We start from the raw sequence: 25,823 nt of genomic DNA on the forward strand, positions 1-25,823 counted from the left end.
AATGGGGGTACTGACGGCGTTGTGCTGAAGCTGACGGCGGAGATACACAGCCTGGCATTGAGCTCTTTTGAAATACCTTATCTAGTATGAGAGTCGCTAGCTAAACTAGGTATCTTTGAGGTACTAGCGGGGTATATCACACGAGGCTCGTCCGCCCCAGCGGAGTTGGCGGATTCCAGGTACCCGGGTGGATCTTGACAAACGTAAATATCCCGTATTAGGCAAATGTCCCAAAGCGCTAACACCGTATGCACTGGCAGTGAGTGGATCACCGTTTGTTACGGAGTCAAGTATAGGAGACGCCTCTATAGTCCGCGGACCTATATAAGGCTGTCATTAATTACCTGATTGATAATCCGCCGATGATGAAATGAGATTGCCGACATGAATATGACATGCATGCCCATCTGCAGCACTAAAAAAAGCTGCCGCCGTTGGTAGCATCATCAACTCGGGCCGTCGCGCCCCACGGTATGCCGGCTCATGCAGGCCGACGCACCACTGAGATCAAATATACTCCGGACGGCTTGCAAATATTTGTCCAGCATCCTTATTATACTTTAGCAACCAGTAATAGTAGACTATTTTCAACGCCAAAATTGTCTCAGCTTATGCTCATTGTACAGTGCCTCGTCTGAGAGGCCAATGGTATACGCAGCATCACTTGCTTCGTTTCTAGCCCATCATTGCTGAATTATGATGCGTGTTTCTATACAATAAACAGATAGAAACTACCTTGAAAAAATTGTTTTGTTTGTTTCATCTCAGTTCGATGCCTCGCTTCGGTAGCCCCCCGAGAAGTGGCGCTACTCATGCTGACCGGTCGCAGCTAGAGCTATCCAAAACTAGCCCAGGCGAGGCAAACTATTGTTTACTTTGCAGTTAGCGCTTAATCGCACATCTAAATAAACATTCTTGGCACGGGTAAACGGCACTGTTAGGTGTATATGCCGATATCTGACCCAGCCTAGACAAGCCATTGTCATGATGACCGTGGCCGCTTGTAATTTCGACGGGTAAAATAGTTGCAAACCTCCCGGGTCGCTGAAATTGCGCAATTGGCTATATTGCTTGAATCATAAGGGAAAATCCCAACTTACAGAATAATACTTCATAATATCAATTTGTTAGCCTGCACCAGGCCATTGTTGCCCTCGTCATCGTGCTTCTGGGGTGGCTCAAAAAAAAAAGATTCATAATAGAACTGGCACTCTGTTTTTGCTGCTCAGGGCTTGACATGCCATACATACGTGAGCGACCGAGCTCGTGTACTCCCATTTCCGTGACGCACTGGCAGAAAAGTTGCAGATTCCGGCTTGATGCTTAGAGGGAGAACTGAAGCCCGAAGAGTCAGAAGCGAAAAGCTTACAGGATGGCCATCACCTAATGCTATCAACAGCTCCCCCCTCCCCCACCGCCTCCTCCTCCTCCGCAACCGCCGCCGCCGCCGCTAGAGCCGCCGCCACAACCACCACCACCGCCACCACCGCAGGCACCACTGGAGCACCCACCTACACCACAGCCCTAAAGAAACGATGAGTGTTCAGTTTCAAACTATTCCATTTTGAGTTTCACTTACCCCAGCACCACTGGAACACCCTCCCGGGCCCCCGCACGCTCCCGCCGCAACGGCCCCCGAGCCGCAAGTGCCGGCAGCACAGGCCCCGCCGGCGCCGACGGAGCACGGATCAGCGCCATAATACATGCCGCCCGTAAACCAGGTCGGGTACATCCACGGTCCGTACGCTAACGCGACACATAGTAAGCTTGCTGCGATCTGTTTGTAGATGGGCTGGTTGATGTGATGGATTTACCGTAGTATGGGTATCCCCATTGGTTGTAGTACTCATCTCTGGGCGGCAGCTCCCGACCTCTCTTAGCAGCCCGCTTGCGTGCCTTTTGGTACTCCTCCTCGATCCTTTGTGCATGGCGAGCCCGTCGCGCTTGCTCAGTGGCCGAGGCAATGGCGGCAAAGCGCACGGCGTTGTGTGCGGAAATGTGCGCCGAGTTGTCAGGCGGGCATAGCTTTGCCGCTCCCGAAGTATGAAAGTCTTCAGAGACTCTGTGATCTTTTGATTTGAAAAGTGAACTTATAGAGGAGACCAGCGATGAACGAACGGCTGTTGAAAGCTGCATGTAAGTCTTGGGGGGGTAGTAAGTAGTCTTTCGGATATTAGAAGCGAACTCACTCTCGCAATACCAGCAAGTACACTCGCTGTAAACCTGGCCAAAAAAATCCTGATACTTTTTGGTAGTAAAGGCAAAGGCTTCTTCGAGTTTGCCTTCGTCAATCTTGTCGTCGTGATCAATGAACTTGTGCATTCTGCGCACAGTGTGTTGATAGTAGGATTGAGGACGGACCTGATGCGTGTGCCAGGCAAGGTCAACATCAAGAGTCGGCACGACCGTCTGGCCTGGGTAGCCCTCCATGATGAACAAGAAGCGCTGGTACTTTTTGATGAGGCGCTGCATTGTCGGCTTAGCCGAGGGACTGTGCAGCCAATCGAGGTTGACCATCTTGTCAATGAAAATGCCCTGACGCATCACAGCGCTGCAGAGATCGAGTGCAAAGGGCGAAAAGTTTTCCCAGTATCGGCTCATCATTTTTCGCGTCGACAGCCGCGAGTTTCTGTGCAAGTCGTAGCTTGGTTTGTGCGCCGTGTCGTCGATTTCGCGCAACATGCTGTGATTTTTCAAGACTCGTTCAATGAGGAGCCTTATCGTGTCCATTGTTGGGTGAGGATGGCCACCGCCCGGCTGGATAAGCTCCATGATTTGAATGCGAAGAACTTTCTGAATCATGCGATTTGGAAACGCGCGGACGAAGCTTTCTGATCTGAAACGCGTGACGTCTACTTCTGGTCTCCCTTTCTGAGGGCTGAGAATCGTTCCCGGCATAGGAACCGATTTCTTCAGGAGCAGGGTAGTATCGTGGAGGAACTTGGAGACCGACAGGAGTTCCTTGTAATTTTGTCGACCGCAAGTCATGCATACGAAGCTAAACTTGCCATCGCCATATCCTTCACCGATTAAATCGCGAGAGCGGTAAGAATTGCCACTGTCATCTTTGCCACACGTCGTCCACGGCGCCTCGTATCGTGCAGGGCAGTAGGGACATTTGAGAGTCTTCGTCAGAGGGTCGTCCTGATTGAGCCAACTGCGCCCAGATTGTGCCACCCAAATCGCTTGCGTGTCAGCAGAGACATTGTAAGCGAAATCGTCTCCAATCGCATCATTAATCAGTTTCCAAGGCAAACCAGCCGCCCAGAAGCTATTCAGACCGTATCGCATGCAATCTTCGAGAAATGCGCGAGGGTTGAGCATGTGTGTATGCATAACCATGAGAACGTCTGCATCCTGGGTTAGCTACAGATGGATACAAATGCTTTTAGCACAGACTGACCGAGCGGAGGCATACTGACTTTCTGCCAGTCAAAATTACGGCTTGTGCTTGGGAAACACATATACTTGTCGCCATCCAGGACAGTCATATCGGCGTTGGTGAGCATCTCAATGTCTTGCGCGTTCCACCAGGCTTCATAGCGATCGACAGCTCGTGCCAGGAAGATTGCCCACCTCTTTTCACGAAGCTTGCTGAGCATCATCTTCTTCTCTTCATCACTGGTAATCTCGGCTGGTCTCGTTTGAGGGGGTAATTTTGACGCCTCTAGAGAAATGCCCTTGCCATCGCTAACAAGGCTGTCCCAGATCCCCCAAAGGCCGTCTGTGTAGCCTATATCCTCCTTCATGGCCTGAATAGCGTGGAGAAGTTTTAGGTGCGCAAGACAACGGCTTTCGGTAACATCAAAGCCGTAATTCTTGTTTGAAGGGTCTCTGCTCTGCGACGGGGTAGGCTTGTCGTCAAAGGTGATTGCAGGTAAAGGCGGCAAAGACCCATCTGTCTGGTCGGCAACAGCCTGATAGCTTGGTACTGGTTCATCATGTAGGCCACGGGCCGCCTCATCCGTAGCGGCAGGTATGTCATCTCCTTTGTTATCTGCTGGGCTCATGGTGAAGGGCTTATTTTAATCTGGCCTAGCATGGAAGTGGGCGGTGCCGAGCATTCTTATATCGAGCTGGCACAGGCGCTCCCGGGTACGATCACCATGGGCGGAGGCGTTGCCGCTCAGTTGGGGGGTGGCATTCAGCTACAAATGTCTAGGGTGGGCTCTATGATGTCAGGCGGCTACCCAGCACGAATATCGAGGGTTGCAGCTGGGTGATTACTGCAGACTTTAATGCTTGCACAAGCAGAAGTGAGGCTGACTAGGCAGCAACTTTGCATGGCGCAGCCTGATGTCAGAGGATCGATAAAACAGGCTGAGCAATCTATCAGGGCGAATGCTGACCACATGGACGGTGTGGACCAGACAGAGCCTTTGGTGCTTGGGTGTCGCAGGGCTTTGCCAAGTCGGAAAAAATAGCAACAGGCGGTTGGCAATGTGTTGTTACAGCGCGTAGACATGATTTCGGATGGCTATCAACCGAGAATACAATATCAAAGACGAAGACTTTGGCGCCGCCAAATATTCTAGTTTCGAACCGATACCTGGTAGGTGAGACGACGACAGGCTGTGGAACTAAGGTGGCGGCTCATGAGACCAGACCCTGGGTTAAGAATAGATATACGAGTGCGCCTGGTTGATTCCATCAAGAACAGACACGTCACTTGCTGCTCATAACTTCATCGTAGGCGGCAGGAAATATCCGCACATTGTGCCACCACCGTCCCAAAGCCTGATTACTTAAGCTAGTAGCTCGTTTGCTGGTGTACCCGATAGATTGGCGTTGTCTCGCTTGCTATTCAGTTAGTATAACTCGTGTAACTTGTCGCATATACTGGTGAATTAAAGAAAAAACTACGGCTCTGAATGGCTACAAGGCCGCCTAGGTGTGCTAGGCAATGCTAGACACCCAGGCTAAGGGTTGTGGCGTTCGCTTCTCATCTGTGGCTCAACCAACTCGGGTGAGGCTGGGGTTGTGCAAATGATGCACAAAGTGGATCTTTATGCATCCTTTGTGCTTCCGCCCCAGCCATCAGCAACTCCACACTCCACCAGAACGCTTCCGCTCGCCTCACTTGCTCTTCCGACACCTGCGATTGCTGTGTCCATTTGCACTCCTCATCTACCCGACCGGCAACTTCGCCTGCCGCCCTCGTCTCGGTCTGCGCGGCTGCAAAGACACATTTCTATCCAGGCACTTGGCTATGGGATCCCCGTCTGCGACGCTCATTCTCAGCCTTTAGCAGCTTCCACCCTCCAACAGCTGCTGCGGGCGGCACTCCCATTACAAAGTGGCGGGCGCGAGCGCACTGTCGGCCGCACCACTATTCGACTTCACATCATCTTTACACACTAAGCCTCATCGTCGTGCGCCGACTGCGACTGTCTCTGCGGAGCAATTATGACTCTCCGAGCCGGCACGAACGGCCTGGTTTCCAACGGTCACAACCACGGCAGTAATCACGGCAGCGTCAATGGCGAGCCTTCAAGATTCAAGTCACAGGATCTCTCTCGAAATCACAGCCCCGATGGCCACGATCATCGCCCCTCCACCGCGCCCGGCCGCAAAAATGGTTTCTCCTCCAGCGTCGAGATGGGAGACAACTTGGCCAGGCAGCGCCCACAACGCCCAAACAAGCCCATGCTCGTGCGCTCCAAGAGTGACTACGCCAGGCCTCAAGAACAAGACGATTCGGAGCAAGACGATGATGACATTCCCGAATGGGGTGCTAGACACGGCTTCGAGGACCATTATCAATCCGAACATATCATTACACAGCTCGCCACCGTATGTTGCGCTATAGCTGCTTGACACCCAAGTGTGCTAACTCTGTTAGAATTGGTGCATGTATTTCACCGACAAGCGCCACGACACGACCGGCAAGCCCAAGGCCCCACAGTCTGAGCTTCACGACTGGCGACAAAGGGATCGTCTGAAAACCGTTTCTGCGGCTCTCGCCGTCTGCCTTAACATTGGCGTTGAGCCCCCCGACCAGCTCAAGACCAACCCAGGCGCCAAGCTCGAGGCGTGGACCGATCCTACTATACCACCGGCTCAAAAGGCTCTAGAGAATATCGGAAAGGCCCTTCAGTCTCAGTACGAAACGCTGGCCATTAGAGCTCGCTACAAGCAGTATCTGGACCCCTCCGTTGAAGAGACGAAAAAATTCTGCGTTTCTCTGCGGCGAAACGCCAAAGATGAGCGCGTCCTGTTCCATTACAACGGCCATGGTGTTCCCAAGCCTACAGCCTCGGGTGAAATTTGGGTCTTTAACAAGACCTACACACAGTATATCCCGGTATCACTATATGATCTTCAGCATTGGCTGCAAGCACCGACCATCTATGTTTGGGACTGCTCCGAAGCCGGTAATATCCTCAACAACTATCATCGCTTCGTGGAAAAGCACGAAGAAGAGGAAAAGGAGACAGCCCAGCGCGATCCTCACTACGAAAAGACGGCTTTCCGCCCCTATATACATCTGGCTGCTTGCGCCGCCAAGGAGAACCTCCCGACTAACCCTTTACTCCCCGCCGACTTGTTTACGGCCTGTCTCACCACTCCCATTGAAATGGCTCTCTGGTTTTTTGTCCTTCAAAACCCCCTCAAGACCGCCTTAACACCCGAGCGTGCCAAAAAGCTTCCGGGGCGTCTGCAGGAGCGACGAACCCCCCTGGGCGAGCTTAACTGGATCTTCACAGCCATTACGGACAGTATCGCTTGGACTACGCTCCCTCGCGATCTTTTTCGAAAGTTCTTTCGCCAAGATCTCATGGTTGCCGCCCTTTTTCGCAACTTTTTGCTCGCACAGAGAGTCATGATGGTCTATCGCTGTCACCCTCAGTCATATCCGCAGCTTCCTGACACGCATCAGCACCCTCTCTGGGAGACATGGGATCTGGCTGTGGACATGGCATTGGCCCAGCTTCCCATGCTCGAGAAGAAGGAGACCGACGGCACCGAATACGAGTACCAAAACTCGACCTTCTTCACCGAACAACTGACTGCCTTTGAAGTTTACCTGACGCGTGGGGATGCAGTAGCTCAAAAGCCACCGGATCAATTGCCCGTGGTCTTGCAGGTACTCCTGAGCCAGCAACATAGAGTTCGTGCTCTCATTCTCCTTGGCAGATTCCTTGACTTGGGCCCGTGGTCGGTGCAACTGGCTCTCAGCATCGGAATTTTCCCATATGTGCTAAAGCTTCTCCAGTCGGCAGCGACTGAGCTGAAGCCTGTCATGGTGTTTATCTGGGCTCGACTCATTGCCGTCGATATTAGCTGCCAACAAGACCTTGCCAAGGACAATGGTTATGGCTATTTTGCGCAGATACTCAAGCCCACCGAGGCACTGCCAGTCGTCGACAGTGATGAGCACAAGGCCATGTGCGCCTTTATCCTGGCTATGCTGTGCAAGGATTATCAGAATGGCCAGATGATCTGCAACCAAACGGACATCATGACTTACTGCTTGACGCATATTCAGAACCAGGAGAATCACCTCTTGAGGCAGTGGGCATGCTTATGCATCAGTCAGCTGTGGCAAGATCTTCCAGAGGCCAAATGGCGTGGTATCAGGGAGAACGCCTATGTGACACTCGCATGCCTCACTAAAGATCCTTGCTGTGAAGTGCGCGCAGCCGTCATTCATGCCATGACTACATTCCTCGGTATCCCAGATCTGACCGAAGAGGTAGCAAAAATCGAAGAATCGATCGCCTGGACAATTTTGGACATGGGAACGGATGGCAGCCCCATGGTGCGCAAGGAATTCTTAGTCTTTCTATCGCACTTCATTGTGCGTTACGAAAGTAAGTTTTTGGTAACCGCGTATGAACAGCTGTTGGAAGAAAAGGATTATCTACTCTTCCCTCCACAGGATGACGGCCATGACTACAAAATGGGACTGCACTATGCACGCGCCGAGAACCGCAACAAGGATGGCACGATCAAGCCTACCGCCCATGGACTTTCTCACAACAGCGTCTACATGGCCTGCTGGAAGCACGCTCTGATATTGAGCGTCGACCCTCACCCGGATGTCCAGCGTTCGGCTACTATCATCATTGACTATATGCATAAAGCCCTTATCAATTCACCTGTTGGAGAACAGGCTCAGTCTTTGATGCGCGAAATTCAAAGGAGAGCGAACCGCGCCACTTTCAAGAGTGCGGCCACGGCTCACCAGCGAAGAAGTCTCATGAGCGGAAATGGCGCACCTGTCGCGGCTCCTCTGCCATCACCAGGTCTGCTTAGACGTACTGCAAGCCTGCTGTTCCAATCATTTGTCGGTGCCGAGGACAAGTCTCGGCCAAATACGCCATCTGGTTCTGTCACGTCGATAGCCCCGCCGAGATCCCCGGGTGCTCCCCTCCCTCCGGATCAAACGTTTGCACCTCCTGAACAAAATGATAGCTTTGGCACTCCTGCCGCTTACCACACCGCCCGTGAGCCTGTTTCCGGCCAATTTGAGGAACGAGACCTGACAGAGTCGCCGACTCTGCCTTTGATAAGCAAGTTTTTGGACTGGTCAACCGAATACTTTCGGGAGCCCCAAATGAAGAACAGCGAGGCAGACGAACCCGGCAGCACAGACTACAACGAAAGACTCTGGAGAAGACAGCGGAACGAGACAATCCTACGTGAGACCCAACCGCTCAAGCAGTTTGCAGGCAGCCATCGATGGAATAATCAGCTTTCCATGGTGAACAATGGCGCGCAGCCCGCAAAGATGACGTTTCATCAATACGAAGATCATCTGGCTGTGTCCGATGACGGCAACACTGTCACGGTGTGGGATTGGAAACGACAGGGCCGATTGAGCAAATTCTCCAACGGAAATCCCGAAGGCTCCAGGATCAGCGACATGAAGTTTATCAATGAGGACGACCAGGCAATGCTGTTGACGGGGTCATCAGACGGCGTCATTAGAATTTACCGCAACTACGATTCCGACGGAGACATTGAGCTGGCCACGTCTTGGCGCGCACTTACACACATGGTGCCGAGCAATGTAAACTCGGGCATGGTATTCGACTGGCAGCAAGTGAAGGGTCGAGTCCTCGTCGCAGGCGATGTGCGTGTCATTCGGGTATGGTATGCCGCAAGCGAGACGTGCGTCATGGATATTCCTGCTCGATCAGGATCATGTGTTACCTCGCTGACTTCGGATCAAATGACTGGCGACATCTTTGTGGCCGGCTTTGGCGACGGAGCGGTTCGCGTCTTTGACACTCGTATGAGACCCCAAGAATCGATGGTGCGCAAGTGGAAGGACGAGTCAGACCGCCAATGGATCAAAGCTGTTCATATGCAGCGAGGTGGACAGCGCGAGCTGATGAGCGCCAGCCGAAATGGCAAAGTCAAGATTTGGGACATTCGAATGGACAAGGCGCTGCGGTCGTTCCAGACGATGCGAGACACTCTTCGTACCGCCAGCACGCACGAGCACTTGCCTGTTTTTGCAGTGTAAGTCGATAATTATCTGTTTTTATAAATGCGTACTAATACGTACAGTGGCACCTCGACGCATTCCGTAAAGGTCTTTAACCTCGACGGAGCAGAGCTCTCGCGGCTGGAGCCGTACTCGAGTTTCCTGCAGCAGAGCCGCAGTTCGCCCATTTCGGCGACGGCGTTCCATCCGCACCGTCCTATACTAGGATGTGCGGCGCGAGGCGACCATCACATTAACCTTTTCACCTGTGAAAAGGGTGAGCCATTGAGTCTGCCTTGAGGGCAAAACTGGATAGCATTGTGTGAGGCGGTTCAGCGGCAACGAACCATATTTTTAATTTCTCATTACTACATTATTTCTCTAAGCGTTCTTGCTGTTTTCTTTTAATTCTTCACTATTGTATTAGGTACTCTTCCCAACATGTTTTGAGTAGCGAGATGGGTGGCGTTGGGCAAGACACGTTGTTGTGAGCTGGTCATTGCATAGCCTGCGTAATTGGCTAGGAACTCTACCGCAAGGGAAGCGGTACTAATTATAGCGTTGAATATACCATGAATATAATTCAAGCTCTTCCATGAATACTCCCGCGATGAGGACCGAGACCGGCTTGCTGGAGTCAGGCCGATGAGGCACACGAGCCTGTCCCGGCCCCACCTTGAAGAATGACGCTGTGCGGCTTGTGGTGGCCTGCCTTTGGTGGGTTGGCGGGGTAAAAAACACCAGATTTTATGACTCTTTTCTTCCCTACTCTCACAATTACTTGTGCCATAAAAGTATCTTTCTTGTCCACCACCAGAGCTTCTGCTTCGATTGAAGGTGGATAGAATCGTTTGTTTTGACTGATAGCTTGCGATTGACTCAACCGTATCCGTTGACGACACGACACCGACTCGAGCCTGGGCAGACGACCTACCCCGCCCTCGACCGCAACATTGAAGAAACAAGCCATCGATACCGCACGCACGCCTTCTGACATGGCTGACGCTCCCGCTCCTGGGGCTAGCAAACCCGCTGAGCAGCCCGCTGCTGCTGCCGCTGCTGCCTCTGCCGGCGGTGAGGAGGCTGGCGAGGCCGGCCCCTCGAAAAAGGCCCTGAAAAAGGCCGAAGCCAAGGCCAAGAAGGAAGCTGAAAAGGCGCGTCGCGCGGCCGAGCACCAGGCCAGCCAGGCCGCCGCCAAGGCCGCCGCCGGCAACACGGAGGACCTGGCCAAGGACAGCTACGGCCCGGTGCTGCCCGCGACCAAGGTCGAGAGCCCCCGCGTCAACCTCAAAAACGTCGACGAGTCGCTGCTGGGCAAGCCAATCAAGCTGCGGGCGTGGATCCAAAACTCGCGCATGCAGGGCGCCAAGATGGCGTTTGTCGAGCTGCGCGAGGAGCGCGACTGGGCGATCCAGGGCGTGGTGGCGGCGTCGCCCGAGGGCTTGCCCGTCAGCAAGCAAATGGTCAAGTGGATCGGCGGGCTCAACCTCGAGAGCTTTGTGCTCGTCGAGGGCCGCATCGAGAAGCCGCTCGAGCCCGTCAAGAGCGTGCGCGTCTCCAACTATGAATTGCACATTACAAAGTGCTACCTGGTCGCCAAGGGGCCCGAGGTGCTGGGCATGGGCCTCGCCGTGTCGAACCGCCCCGTCGCCAACTTTGACGATGAGGAGCCTGCGTCCGGCGCGGCTGCCGATGCGGCCGTTGAAGAGGCCACAAAGGCTGTCGAGGCGGCGTCGCTGGAGCCGGGTGCGGTGCTGCCGAGTGCCTCCATGGCGACCCATCTCAACAACCCGGCCATGCACAAGCGCTCGCCCGTACAGCAGGCCATTGCTGATGTGCGCATGACTACCAGAAAGCTCTTCGCCGAGTATCTCGACTCGCAGGGTTTCAATCAGTTTGAGCCTCCGTGCCTGATTGGTGCCGCTTCCGAGGGCGGCTCCAACGTCTTTGGCCTGCCCTACTTTGACAAGCAGGCGTTTCTGGCGCAGTCACCCCAGTTCTACAAGCAGATTGAAATTGCTGGTGGTCGCAAGCGTGTCTACTGTATCGGCCCCGTGTTCCGTGCTGAAAATTCAAACACGCCCCGCCACATGACCGAGGTACGTTCGACCTTGTCTACTAGCTACAGGAGCTTTACTAACTTGGAATTAGTTTACTGGTCTAGATTTGGAAATGGAAATCGAAGAGGATTACACCGAGGTCCGTGACATGCTCGAGACTACTCTTCTGTACATTTTCCGCGGTCTCAACGAGCGCTGCGCCGAGCAAATTGCCCTGATCCGCACCGTCTATCCCTCGGAGGAGTTTCTGCTGCCGCAGCCTGGCAAGGAGGTGCGCCTCACGTTTGCCGAGGGCCAGGCTCTGCTCCGCGCCGAAGGCCCCGAGGAGTACCGCAACGTGTCCGACGACGAGGACATGTCGACGCCGCAAGAAAAGGCGCTGGGCGCGCTGATTCGCGAAAAGTACCAGACCGACTTTTACATCCTCGACAAGTTCCCCGAGGAGGCGCGGCCGTTTTACGCGCTCGAGGACCCGGTCAACCCCAAGGTGACCAACGCGTATGACTTTTTCATGCGCGGTCAGGAGATTCTGTCTGGCGGGCAGCGTATCCACGACCCGGAGACGCTTGTGGCGCGCATCAAGAAGAAGGGCGTCGACCCGGACAGCCCGGGCATCAAGGAGTACGTCGACGTCTTTCGAAGCGCGGGTGTGCCTCCGCACGGCGGCGGTGGTATTGGTCTCGATCGTGTCGTGGCTTGGTATCTTAATCTGCCCAGCGTGCACTTGTGCAGTTACTACCCACGCACGCCGAAGCGTTTGACGCCGTGAGTGGATTGGTTTTCGGAGATTAGACGGCCGTTCAAAGTGTCGAGGAAATATATAGAAGACGCAAGGGTCAATGAAAATATGGAGATTGTTGTCACCACACCGCTTTGAATTTACTTGACAATGACGATGCCAAGCTGGCACAAGAGTCATGACAGCGTTCGATGGAGTGCATGTACTGTGACTGTGTAAGAAACCGGCCGTATATGTTGGCACTTACTTTTTTTTTATCCGAGTCACAAATAAATTACAGGTATTTTTGCACTATTTATAACACTGGGTCGCGCGGCCGAACAATCCAAGTCACGGCCCACTAACCACTTTCTCCGAGGGAGGGAGGGAGGGTTGGCGAGCCCAGCTGGAGAGAACAGAGACCGAAAAAATACCGTGTCTAGTAGTGAGGCTTCCGCATTTTTTTTTTTGGTCCATCTCTTGGGAAGTCATTCGGCATGGACTGGAAAACATTGCCGTCAACCTTGCGAGGGCAACTTTGCGTTACAGCGCGCGCGTTCTCAACGCTCAAGTGCCCCGCCTCGGCACGTAAAATAAAAAGTGAGGCTAGAGAAGAAGAGTTGATAAGGAAAAAGGAGAGATGTAAAAGAGATTCGCGATCTAACACGTGGCACACTAGACTTTTAACGCCGTCACCAGCGATTCCCCCTCCCCCCTTATGCAAAAGAGGACGACCAAGTAAATCATCTTGCTGTGGGTATGTATAATGCAAGGGACAGGCTCTCTAGAGACTTGCCCTTATTAGCGCGCTAGTGGCTGCTAATGTTGATGCATCGGTGGGGCGGGGGGGGGGGGGGGGGGGGGCTGCTCAGTCTCGGTCACTAGCTATGCGGGCTAGGGGACGGAGCTCAACAGGGCCGGAGATCAACGGGGCCGTAGATCAACGGGGCTCAGAGCTTAATAGATATCGGAGCTTAACAGGAACCGGTGCTTGGGGGACTCTGGCTACGGCGTCTGCACCACGTATAAAAATTGCTAATTAAATCACTATTTAATGTTTTTTTTTCTAAGAAAAAGTATTATTATTCTTTTTTACTAAGTATATCTAGGAAATTATTTTAATAGTTTATAGATAATCTATGCCTTACTTTATGATAAAAATACTTATTTATAATAATAAACTCTAATATTTTTTTAATTTTTAAAAAATAATATCTTTGAAACTTTAAGCTAGTTAATATTGGAATTTATTCTTTAGAGAGATAGGAATTAAAAGAATATATAAGTATTTATAGTAGTCTTATTAATATTAACCCCTACGGCGCCTTCGCTAATAGTATGCCGCATGTTTGCCACAGTGCTTCCTCAAATTCCTACAGTCGCACTTTCTAGCTAGATCCCGACATAAAACTGGCGCCGGTACTTGCCCACCGAGTAGCCGGGCTGCGAGCCAGTGACGGGCGCAACGGAACAGCCTGGGGAGATGTTCTTTGCAGCCCAGCCGGGGCACTCCTTAGTCCCTATCATGGGCGGCACTTGGCATCGTAGGCCTCCTTCGAGCAGTCGACCTGCTCGCAGGTGAGCTTTGCCAGTCTCGGGAAGTCTTATTCTCGAAGGTGGGCGGGCACGATTTGCCGGGCCAATAGGAGGGGAGACGGACGGTAAATGGCGTCGCAGCGGCAACTGTCCTGCTTCTCCGGCTCTTTACGGGCGTGGCGGTCGCTGTAGCGGTGGGAGGGCGCGGGCGTAGGCGTTGACTTATTAGCCTTTACACTAAGCTTCAAAGTCGCCTTCAGAGCAGCCGATCTGCGTGCAGCTCCGGACCAAGCCATTAGGCGAGGTATCCTTGTAGCCGGCCGGCCGGGCAGGCCGCACCGAAAGGGTCACCGGCGAAGAAGGGGGCTTGGAGCAGTCGCACTGGTGATTGTCCTGCTCGTTTTCCTTGACCGTAAATGCCGAGTTCAAGGCCATGCATCTGTCATTTCTTCCGCCTCGGACTCCTTTATACACTCGGCCCGAGGCTTGCCCCAAGACCTTCTCGCAATTCTCAAAGGCGTCGTCCCATCTTATCCAAGCAGGCCCTGACAATGTTTTCCTGCTTATCTGCCTTCGCACTGATTGAGCGTGGTTTGCCGAGGTCTGTCGGGAGTCCAGAACCGGGCTTGCAATGGAAAGGCTGGCTGGCCAGGCTGGCAGAAAAGAATTGGAAGATTCAAAAGCTTCAAGATGATGATGATGGTAGAAGGATGTGATGAAACTATGGTCCGCAGCGGGGATCCTGCTGGTTAAATGGTTTTCTCTGTGTATTAATGGTTACATGTACATATCATTGCATATAAAGATCATTTTTGAGAGGGCCTTTGTTCATCTCTCACGATCATAGACCAACAAGTTGGCGAGGCCTTGCCGTTTGACCCAGTTCATAGATGGACTCGAGGATCCACGTACAAAAGTTAGCCGTCTTGCCAAGCTTTAACGAGTCAGGGAGCCTATTAAGGCGGAAAGCCTTATCCGTTTGTAAGAATTGCCGGATCGTACAGGTTTTTATATTACCCTCTTAGATTTATCTACTAATAATAAATAGAAATTTGGCACCTTGGATTTTCGTGATTAGAGTAGAGTTCAAAAGAGGGTAATTAGATAGACTAGTTCAATAGACAGTTTGCCTACTTCCAATCACCGTCTGATCTGCTTCATGATCTAATGTTGTTAAGCTGGTGCCTGGTAAGCTGTCCTAGCTTAACTAATTTTATTGCCTAAACAACCATTTTATGCTAATTCTGTTCTTCTTCTCCTTTTCCCCTCCCCAAACGCGGTACTTCTCCATGCCCCTCGGCGATCCCAATCTTTGCATATTTGAGCGTTGCAAATTAACCTGCAATTACAAGCCAAAGGGGGGTAGGGGTAATAAAGGGCATGGAGGGGGTATATGTGAAGTCGAGTAAGAGAGCACCTACTCTAGAGGCCAGTAGAGGGTGCCTCATAGAGCCAGCTTGCCTGGCTGTATGAGGCGGAATAATACAAGTAGTCATTTCCGGATACATTGGCAGCCAGGCCCCACACTCTACAATAGAAGGTAGCCATTCAACATCTCCCTTCTATAAGCGCCCTCAATCAATTATGCGTTCGAACAGTAACTCACAGCAACTTGCAAGGATAGCCGATGTAGTCTGACTCAGTGGCGATGATTCTCGACGCGTGTACAATTTCGTATTTAAAACATGAGCTGACCTACATGCCATTGTTTGATCTTGTTTGACCATCCTTTGGCGTGAATTAAGAGCCACAATTAACCACTTCTAGGTCTCTTGAGCAGCCGAAAACAGGAAGAACGTCGGCGTAGGACAGCGCTCGACAACATCATAACTAGCTGTACTAAACAGACTACTTAGATTAATGTCCCGCTTCGAGTTTTTATTAAAGGGATACGACTAATCTAGCTAATTGTGTTTTATGAGGCTAGTATATATTATAATGCCGTTATACCGTAGCTGTAAAGAGTACTGGCGGTAATTAATATAATAGCGGCTGGGAAGCCTAGTGTGTTATAGCAAATGGTGGCGTCGCGAGCACCTGCTGCTGCCTAGCTTTGGCCCGAGGTTATTATGCTAGGCTTTAAAGAAAAGCTTAAAAGTTAGATTTAGGCGAATTCCTATAGACCTTACTTTGCTCGTATTTCTGGGAATAGTGTAGACGTTTATATAGAAACTGACAACGAAAGCTGATGTGTATGAATAATATATTAAGCGTACTGATGAATGTAGACTAATCTTTCTCGCCTAACCTAGCTAATGCGCGCGCTTTCCTATTTGTGAGTGGAAGCTGCTGAGCTTAACTTTACTAAGGACTAGGCCTATACACTTTACTATAAAGGGTTCAACTGTGATTGTATAGGTAGCGAGGTAATGCCTTGGCTATCACAGGATATAAAGGGCTTTGCCTAGACTGAAAGCCCTACTAGCTTAGAGGCTAGACTCATTTCATGCTATATATAACTTATGATAGTAAGGTCTAGAAAGTAACTCGAAGTATTTTAGCTGGCTCCGTTTAAATGGATATGCGCTGCGCGAGAAGCTAATGTGGGACCACGAATGGTTTGCAATATCAGATTCAGACGACGACGACGATAATGGGTTTGAAACTGAATCTAATCAAAATGAAGCTATCCCTACTCCTTACGTACGATTATAGGTATCTAATTTACACTACGGAAAGTACCAGTACTCCTAAGCCCTTGAATTCTATCGTGAGTATATCTATAAGAATATTTATAGTAGTATCTATAGCTATTATAAACGTTAGAAGTATATTATTAGTAGATATATAATAAAGGATATAGTTTTTATCGAAACCTTTAATGTGTTAGGAAAATGTTAGAACCTATCTTGACCTAAACTTTTTTAATAGGGCAGGGCTAGCTTCGGTGATGCGACTCAGTGAGCCGCAGGTGATAAACCATTGTGGCTTCAATTCATCGCATTTGATTCGGGTTGCCGGCACATGAAGCAGCCACTTCGCACTTTCCGATATGTTCGTTTCATCTTGATTCTCACGTCTTGATATGCATCGTTCCTATTACTGAAAAGATGGGACAAGTTATTTCGTCACGTGATTAGAGTTCGCTTCTACATTAGCGTATGTAGCTCCCGCAAGTTTTAGTTTTAGAGCGTTTTGACTCTTGCAAGGCCTAGCACGTGTACCTACAACCTCATTGCGGGACGTCAAACTTGGTGACACAGTGGCCCCGACTTGGCTGACCACGCCCGTGGCGTCGAGCTTAATCGTGTGCATGAGCAAGTGGCTGATTCCAGCATTGACGCCGGCGCTGTGGACCTCGTTCGGGCTCTGGATTCTTGGGCCAGAGGAGGGTCCTAGTGAGGCGAAGTAGGAAACAGCGATGGAGTGCATGGTTTCAAATTTCATGGTCGTCAGAGTTTGCCGAAATGCTGGAAGCAGGGAAGAAAAAGAAAGAAAGATGGCGAATCTACAGTATATAGAACGACCGCGCCCAAGTATGGTCGTGATGGTCTCATCAACTTTGTTGGCTCCTCGGCTTGACGCATTCTCACTCCATCATATTCTCGGATGAAATAATCATCAGCCCTATGTAAACATACTATTTCCCCAGACCATCTACTTGGTCATAAGGGTGTCATGCAGCTGTGCTGCTTGACATGTTCCGCTAGTCGCCGCTTGTCTGACAAGCACTTTTAATTTCCGCAAGCTTTCCGATGGAGGAACTAGGTTTGCCCATTCCTGGAGCGAGAGTGGGTCGACTCTATCTATTCAGCGGGCGGGCCACGGCAACCACAGACAGGTGACAAGGCAACGACCGCAAGCTGGTTCCGTTTCCGGAATAGCACGACTCATAGCTATCCCCGCCGCGGGACCATCAGACGACGTTATTGCAACTGCATAATACTCTACGTACCAAAATAGGCTAGTTAGAATTATGTCGGACTCGTTCTGAGAATAGTGGTAACATCGCGCGAGTAATATAGTAGAAAACACGGGTGTATAAAACTAGAGTATCGAGTCAGTAATTGTAACTCGTACGAGATAATAGTTGGTATAGACAATTTTAATCACGCAGTACGGTGTCCATAGGCAAGGATACTCTGCATAAACTATTTAAAGTGCTAATAATGCTAAATTACTCGTGTAAATGCTTTTCATCGTATCAACTTGTTCCATCATTCAAAGGGTAACCGCCTGGAACAAATTCATACATCCTACAGACCTACGGTGATTCCGGGAGCAACGGACGGTGATTGAGTTTGAGTTGCTCGGAGTCACAGCGTCTCGGAAACTCACCGAGTCGTTGGGAATTCCGAGTACTACTGTATCATACCACCGTATAGTGACGGGCGTTGGCCGTTGAGAAAAAAGCTATATAAGAACAAGGAAGTACCTTACGATTTTATGCTTCAGTATCAAAATCAACAAGTTGATTTACAACAAGTTCTCGAACTCTCGACTTAGCAAAGACTTTGAACAATATGAAGCTCACTTCTGTTATTATTCTTTCGCTTGGCAGTACTGCTCTCGCTGCGCCTGCTGGTGCCTTCGACGTAGGTCTGCATTATATACCAGCCTGAAATATACTAACTGATATAGAAATTCTGTTCCAAGAATCGTAACCAGCCTGACTGCTTCGAAGACGAACGTCAGAATTGGGGCATTCGGGATCCTACTGCGGAGGCGCTAGAGAAAGATGACCCTAACGACGGTGCACGCCCAATCTCGTTCGAGCCCATCACTCCGAAGGTGACTCCGGATAATGACAACGAGCAGGGCAAATGCGATTGCTCTAAGCCTTTCAGCATGAATGCTGATTATGACGAAACCGACACGGACGCGGAAAGATGCCCGGCTGGTTACGAGGACCTCTTTGCGCATCTCAGCATCCCCAACTGCGTTCAAGCTGGCTGCTCTGAGAGCGACTTCAAGGCCAAGTGCAACCGCAACCCTTTTTAGGGCCTACAATTGAATGAAGAAGCTGATGAGCGCCATCACGAATATGGGAGGCTGTCTGAACAGGGAGCTCCTTCCATTCGGCGTTTAGCTCGGCGCCATACAATGGTCTGTGTCTAGCCAAAATAGCAAGAGCCCCTGAATCCATGGCATCATCAGATCTTCCTAAATTCTCGCTTTCTTTAGATAGGTAGTCATGGTCTTGCTGTTTTCCAGAAAGCTTGACCTTCAATTAAACCACTACATACACTTATATAAACAGTTTTAGTGCGCGGTGCCTCGAAAAAAAGTGATTTTCGACAGATCATATCAGTAAACACTCCAAAGTGATTTCTCTGTTCGTATTCATAAATTGATCTTGTTGCTTAAAAGATAGGCAGGTAGGTAGAACCACCCAAACGCCCAAACGGCGGTGTATAGGAGCAAAATAGCCTGAAGTCTTGAAGAGACATGGAAAAGGTAATGGTAATTATATATACAAAAAAATGTTGTTAATAAAGTGCCTTGAAACTAGGTTTTAGTCATACTTTAGTGATGATAACTAAGCTAGTGTCAGAAACTTGTCAGCTTTCGATAGAGTATATGGTGACTGTGTGGGAGAACTAGCCCCGTGTATTGCTGCCTACTTTGCTCCAGCTAGATTACAAGTAAATTCTGCTTCAGCTGAGTCACAGGTACATCTTATTCGAGCTGTATCACAAGTAAATTTTGCTACAGCTGGATCGCAAGTAAATTACAGCACAGACTCGGTGGTTCATTACACCGATTCCGCCAAGAGCTTCATAAAGGGCCAATATGCCCATAAGACTATTATTGCCATAAGGCTAATTAATGCCCCAAGACCAATACATAAAAGCCAAGGCCACAGGGTCAATCAATGCCGGAAGGCGAGTGCCGGATAAGGGGTTGACGATTGTGGGACTACAGGACCGAGGCAAAGGAAAAAGAGTTTATCTGTGACGAAGCTAGCATCTTTATAGAAATCCCCTGCCTAGCGTCGGCGAACCATCACAGAATGATAGCCTACTTGAAGCTAGGAAACGAAAAGGGTTCATTCTCCGTGAAGCTAGCATCTTGATATAGAAGATGAACTATAGGAGCGAGTCAGCGAAATTGGCTAGTACCTTTACCTGCAACTTTACAACAAGATAGCGAGGCAACGAAAAAAAAGAGCCCTTTTCACGAACCCTAGCATCTTTGCTCCGAACATTCTAGCGAGTGCTGGCAGAACCATGTCCAGAAGAACCAGTCGTGACGTGCATTGACGATTCCGCTCGGAGAGCTCAATGTTTCCAGTTCCCCTAGCTTTGACGGACAGTAGGCTGACAAGTAATATACGAGCATACGACGCCCCACGGCAATAAAATCAAGGAAAAGATGCCATCTTGGCTCAAGTTCTCGCCTTTGGCGCGTCTATCATCATTAAATGACGACGGGAGCTCTTCCCCTCACACGCGGAGGTTTGCCTGGTTCGGTGGTACGTTGCGCATCTTACCCGACGGGTTTAAAAAAAAAACGTTATATCGTACCATGTCCTATTACATGGGGCCGTTTGATGCTCAATCTTGGTCTTCCAATAAGGGGTGCGGACTGCTATCACAAGCTTATTAGCAAAGGAACAGCTCATCAAGGGACACACGTATTTCACTAACCTCGCGGCTAGGGCTTTCGCCAGGATTTGCTAAGCAATTGTTCGGGTTTGTCATTGGTTTAAACGGTCTACTAATTGCACAGTAGGGTGTAAAGGTAGCTGACATAAAAAAAGGCCCCCCATTGTAAGCTTGCCATCGGCGATCGCAACGATGAATTGTGAACCTTTTTTCTTTTTTCGACACTGCACTATGCCTTGTCTGGACTAAGCCCGACGCTAAGCATTTTTCAGCCTGGGCCGCTAAAAGAAGGGGAAAGTTTTGTTTGGCCACTAAAAAAAGCTTGCCTTCGACACCACGTTCGCCAAAGTTGGTGAGGAGCCCAAAGCAGGCAGGCGTAACGTATCAGTAACTTGGTGCCCTGCTTTTTATCAACATTCTTAGAAATGCCCACCTTGGCACAAGGGCCCAAACCAGGGATATCGCATAGTTTGTAAAAGTGACGATGGCATTGCCATTGCGGGGGCTAGTCTCAGCTGAAGGCACAGGCGAACGCACAGGCGAAGGCAGCCGGCAAGCAGGGGTCAGACAAAGCAGGGGGGGGGGGGGGCAGTTTTAGACAATGCAAGCATGAGCAGATGCAAGACGGTTCGAGACAATGAAGGCCGATGCAGCATATAGGCTATACGAATTGATGGAGGCGATGCAAAATAGATGATTCTGGGCATATAGGTAAGCAACGAATATAGGAAGGCATCACAGCATACAACACAGCCCTCTGGTCGCCGTGGGCTTAGGTAAGTAAATGGGTGGAAGAAAAGCGCATTACTGTTGATTATTACATTAATCTCTGTTGATTAATACCCCCTTGGCGACGCTAAACTGTAAAAGTTTTGGTGGAGATGGTTATATGGATCCCCTTCCTAACAAAGTATAGCGCTTCGTCGCTTGAAAAGTCAAAAAACGGTTGTTGGAGATGTGTTGGCAGCCTCGCGCTACGACCTAACAGTAACGAGCAAGGAACTCGACGTCAAACTCTAGGAATGAAAACTTGCAAAAGACGCCAAGTAACAGTTGCAAGAGCGCCTTCTTTCTGCAACATTCCGCTTATTTACTTTTTCCTGAAGAATTTCATTAATACATTTACCTCTAATTTAATACAAGTTGATACTGCATTGTCGACGTCGGCCTGTGCCACCCCACCTTTTTTTTATAGCAGCTTACCAACTTACCTACCTAGCTCGGCACAGCCGTTCAGCCGTTCAACCCGCCCTTTACAATGCGCTTCGCCTCTGCGCCCCTCTCCTCTTGTCGCACTGGCAGCATTCTAGACTTTTCAACATTTTACTAAACAACCTAGTTAACCTACTGAGTAAGTTTGCCTCGGGACAGCCCTATCGAATGCCATGGTGATTAATGGCAAAAAAACTTGAAACCCTTTTTTTTTGTGTTGTTGATTACCCGCCACTCTCGTAGCTTTCTTCTTCTTTTTTTTTCTTTCATTTATATTTTATTCCCTTTGCGTCATTCTTTCCTTTTCTCTTCTTTTCTCCACGTCATCCCGCAATCAATTATATCTTTTCTTAATAACCCCCCCTCTCCTCTCCCCGCAAACCATCAGAAGCATTTTTCCAGAACAACAACCTGTACTTTGACAGTGACATGCTTGACAACATTTTCCATCTTCACGCCGCGATGAACTTTTTTTCTGATTACCAATATGACAGCCCCGAAGCTGCTGCCGCCGCCGCCGCTGCTGGCAAGCAACCGTACAGCTTCCTCGAGGATATGCATCCGACGACGACCTCGCACGCTGTACCAGGCAGTTCAAACGAAGTAGGACGCGCGTCAACACCACACGTGCGTGCCATCTGTTCTCCCCCACCCCTCCCCCAAAGGATTCCCAGTCACAGACAGAAACTGACTGCTAGATTTGCGCATACTAGTCAACGTTTGACGCTGCTCTCGCCGGTGAGGATTTTGCCAGCTACGACTACGGCGCGGCGGACCTGGGGCCGCCCAACAGCCTCGCAAGCGCACCGTTTCCTACCAGCCCGCCCGCCGCCGCACACTTGCACCATGCTGCTGCTTTTGCCGCGGCCCAGCAGCAGCAGCAGCAGCAGCACATGGTGCAGCATCATCAGGCCATGCCTGGCCATTCCGAGCAGCAAAGCCCAGAGGCGAGCAAGGGAAACTCGGACGACGACGACTTGACGCCTGCACAGTCCCGCCGCAAGGCGCAAAATCGAGCAGCGTGAGTTTCTTCTTTGAATGCATGAAAGAAAAGAAAAAAAGAGAGAGAGAGCAGAGAGCAATGTCAAGATCTCGGGGAGGGGTTTAGATCTGACAATTGAGCAATTAACAGGCAACGCGCATTTCGCGAACGCAAAGAAAAGCACGTCAAGGACCTCGAGAGCAAGCTCGCCAACCTCGAGAACTCGCAGCAGCAAGCCTCATTTGAAAATGAGCGTCTGCGACGACATCTCCAAAAAGTATCGACAGAAAACGAAATCCTCCGCGCCACATCCAACATGAACAATCAATCCTCCGCGCCGTCCCATCACCAGAATCATCATCATCATCATCAACAACAACAACAACAACACGGCGGCGGCGGCCACCGTCGCCGCGCCTCGTCGCCGCCGTCCATCATCAACGGCCCCACCGAATACCGACCCACGGATTTCTACGCGTCCCTACTACGAGACCACGCCAGCAAGTCGCCCTCGCATCGCATCATCATGGGCGACGACGGCGAGCGCCTGCTAGCTCCCGGCGCGACATGGGACTTGATTGTCTCGCACGAGCTGTATAAGCGCGGACTTGTGAATATCAGCATGGTGAGCGAGCGGCTGCGCGACAAGGCGCGCTGCGACGGCCAGGGCCCCGTGTTTCCCGAATCGGCCATTATGGAGGCTATTATGCAGAGCGTTGCCAGCGGATCGGACGATTTGCTGTGACAATGGCTTGCTTGCTTGCTTGCTTGCTTTGATGATGGTGATGACGACGATGATGATGATGATGCGCCGGAAAGAGGAAAGAAAGGTGTGGGTTTGGCGGATCGGTGCAGATGGGGAACGGCGGGGCCGAAAAGTAGAAAGAGTGGGGCCGGCCCGGTTGTAACATCTTCATTCAATGCTTATAGATAGATGATGTTTGTTCCTTGGCTCGGTTATTGGCATGCCAATACTCCTTTGATCATGGATGATTTTCTTTTTTACTCTTCTTTTTTCAACCATGTACATCACACAGCCCGCTAGAGTTTACGGTATATAGCTATTCTACGTAAAATGATTCCCGAAGAAACCAAGTCATGAATGAAATGGGCCGAGATGTAGGCTTATTTCGAGTACAAATTATATGCAGGAAAGAGTCGGTTCATTTCGAATAGGATTATATTATAAAGAACAAAGGTTGAAAGAGCAAGAATAAAGATATACACATCTCGATAAATTCAACGCCCATCTATCCCATCCAACGCCCACGACTTCCTTCTCTTTCCACCCACACCCCCCTCCACCTTTTCCTCGCGTCATTCTTTTCCGCGTCCCGTCCATGCAATAAATTGAAAAAAAGTCAAGTCCATATGCTATTTAATTTCAAATCACAAAACAGCATTACAAAAAGCAAAGTCTCCCGCATTCTAAGAAAGCAATGAATGGTGTAAAAAGGATAAAACAACAATGCAATATTCACAACAAACTCGTTTTACCATTCTCCTCTTTCCCTCTCTTCAATTACCTGATACAGCCGCCCGTCCTACATCTCCTGCGTCGACAATACACAAAAGTCCGTAATGCGCTCGTCGAGGCAAAGCATTTCCTGCTTCTACTCTTGTTTTCGTGCGAGCTGCACGAGTCGAACTTAATGCGTCTTTTGCGTCTTGGACCACGCAGGCTCAGGAGCCTTGGTGACAGCATCGTCCTCGACGTGGTGATACTTGATAGTCAGGCACCAAATATCAAGGTAATCACAAATGGTGACAATCACATCGACCACAAAGCTGCCATAGACGCCAAACGCTGTGCCGAGCATGAAGAACACGTAGGCAACCTGGTAAGGGCCGTCGCCGAGGGCGCTGGGCCAGCCAAAACCAAAGCGATCCGCAAGAACAGGCCCCATCGAGTCCGCAACGCCAATCATGAGCAGCGCGCCAAGCACATTGTAATAAGGAAAGTCCTGCTTGAGGAGATGCGCTGTAATCATACGGCCGACCGAGTAGGCGTTGACGAGACCGACAAAAATGGCAAACGGAACCAGGTGATTGCGGAGGATGACGGGCTGCTGCTTGAGATACGAGACGACGAGGAACCAGACGGCAAAAATGGGGCCAAGACCGATGAGGGCGCCGCGCGAGTTCTCGCCGCGGGCACGACGCGCGCGCATCACATTGAGCGACGACTCGACCGTGTTGAAGACGAGCACAATGGTGCCCTGCACCAGGTACCACTCAGTAAAGGACAGGTTGTAGATGGACATGGGGATGCCCATGTTGTCGGGGAAGCCGAAAGCTCGCAGCATACTCTGCTGCCAGACGTGGGCGCCGCCGAGGAAGCCGGTCAGGGCGTAGACCAAGACGAGGATGAGGACGCCTTCGACGGGGCCGTTGACGATGCCGAGCGTGAGTGTCTTGGTGTGGTACTCATCCCAGGTTTGGACGTAAAAGGTGAGAAGGGCTGGAGAAGGGGGTTAGCATGTTTCATGGCGATAGCACAAGTACAAGGTGTATACGTACAGGCGAAGAGTGTGGCGACCGTCTTCCATCCTTGGCCCATGTTCTGGGAGGCGGCAAAGATGAGGACTTCGAGGGAGGTGTTGAGGGCGTCGACGCCATGGTCAAAGAGTTCGCCAAGGGGACCGGATTGCTTGGTGCGACGACTACATTCATTGTCAGCATTTGTTCTCTTTTTTCTTTTTTCCTCGCTTCGCTCGACGTGGGCTGTTAAAAACTAGCCTATCTTTTGCAAGATGCGCCGAGCGAAGTGAGACCGTGCAAAAAACTCACGCCTGCGCGCCATCGACGGCATCAAACGTCTGGTAGAGAAACAAGCCGATCGCCCAGCTAAAGTACACCCACGGCGGGCAGTCCTGGTCCAGCGTCGGGTTGTACCACAGCAGCGTCAGGAAATTCACCACCACAAACACGAACCCCGTCAGCGTTATCATGTTGGGTGCCATGGTCATCGGGAACAGGTGGATGACAAAGTTTGTGTAGAATGGCTTCAGGATGTACTTGGACACGAGCGATCGGTCCACCGACGAGTACTTGTACTCGCGCAGCGCCGGCAGCTCGCTATGGCGAATGTAGACCATGGCGGGCGGTTTTCTCTTTTATCGTATCGTCGGCGATGGAGGAAGGAGGAAGATGCGAGTTCTGGAGCGCGAATCGTGATGGAGCGCGTTTTTTTCGGTTTTCTTGTTGGGGCGGAACGGCGGGACAAGAAAAACAGGGGTAATAAGCGATTAAATTGACGAATCCGAGATGCGTGTGCGACGAGTGCGCCCAGCAGAGAAGAAAAAAAGTAATTAGGGCCAGCGAGGCTTGT

At 50.6% G+C, this 25,823-nt stretch overlaps 6 protein-coding genes across 6 annotated transcripts; 4 read left to right on the forward strand and 2 right to left on the reverse strand.

The window, feature by feature from the left end:
• Positions 1 to 1,392: 1,392 nt before the first annotated feature.
• BBA_06717 (putative YFW family protein 5) lies at positions 1,393 to 4,010 on the reverse strand (the record flags this gene model as incomplete). The annotated part of the gene is made up of 5 exons (XM_008601814.1): positions 1,393 to 1,524; positions 1,580 to 1,746; positions 1,815 to 2,069; positions 2,190 to 3,350; positions 3,404 to 4,010. 5 exons carry the CDS (start codon positions 4,008 to 4,010, stop codon positions 1,393 to 1,395), a joined length of 2,322 nt encoding a protein of 773 aa, XP_008600036.1.
• Positions 4,011 to 5,406: 1,396 nt separating this feature from the next.
• On the forward strand, positions 5,407 to 9,736 carry BBA_06718 (WD repeat domain-containing protein mip1; the record flags this gene model as incomplete). The annotated part of the gene is made up of 3 exons (XM_008601815.1): positions 5,407 to 5,793; positions 5,843 to 9,471; positions 9,520 to 9,736. 3 exons carry the CDS (start codon positions 5,407 to 5,409, stop codon positions 9,734 to 9,736), a joined length of 4,233 nt encoding a protein of 1,410 aa, XP_008600037.1.
• A 695-nt stretch (positions 9,737 to 10,431) lies between these two features.
• BBA_06719 (aspartyl-tRNA synthetase) lies at positions 10,432 to 12,265 on the forward strand (the record flags this gene model as incomplete). Its single annotated transcript, XM_008601816.1, has 2 exons — positions 10,432 to 11,535; positions 11,588 to 12,265. 2 exons carry the CDS (start codon positions 10,432 to 10,434, stop codon positions 12,263 to 12,265), a joined length of 1,782 nt encoding a protein of 593 aa, XP_008600038.1.
• Positions 12,266 to 18,213: 5,948 nt separating this feature from the next.
• On the forward strand, positions 18,214 to 18,691 carry BBA_06720 (uncharacterized protein; the record flags this gene model as incomplete). Its single annotated transcript, XM_008601817.1, has 2 exons — positions 18,214 to 18,285; positions 18,332 to 18,691. The coding sequence occupies 2 exons, from the start codon at positions 18,214 to 18,216 to the stop codon at positions 18,689 to 18,691; spliced, it is 432 nt and encodes a 143-aa protein (XP_008600039.1).
• Positions 18,692 to 21,972: 3,281 nt separating this feature from the next.
• Positions 21,973 to 23,237, forward strand: BBA_06721 (bZIP transcription factor; the record flags this gene model as incomplete). Its single annotated transcript, XM_008601818.1, has 3 exons — positions 21,973 to 22,137; positions 22,224 to 22,531; positions 22,643 to 23,237. The coding sequence occupies 3 exons, from the start codon at positions 21,973 to 21,975 to the stop codon at positions 23,235 to 23,237; spliced, it is 1,068 nt and encodes a 355-aa protein (XP_008600040.1).
• Positions 23,238 to 24,141: 904 nt separating this feature from the next.
• BBA_06722 (CDP-alcohol phosphatidyltransferase) lies at positions 24,142 to 25,590 on the reverse strand (the record flags this gene model as incomplete). Its single annotated transcript, XM_008601819.1, has 3 exons — positions 24,142 to 24,953; positions 25,013 to 25,155; positions 25,283 to 25,590. 3 exons carry the CDS (start codon positions 25,588 to 25,590, stop codon positions 24,142 to 24,144), a joined length of 1,263 nt encoding a protein of 420 aa, XP_008600041.1.
• Positions 25,591 to 25,823: the final 233 nt, after the last annotated feature.

The sequence above is a fragment of the Beauveria bassiana genome (genome assembly GCF_000280675.1).
Source record: "Beauveria bassiana ARSEF 2860 unplaced genomic scaffold BBA_S00020, whole genome shotgun sequence".
NCBI lineage: Eukaryota > Fungi > Ascomycota > Sordariomycetes > Hypocreales > Cordycipitaceae > Beauveria > Beauveria bassiana.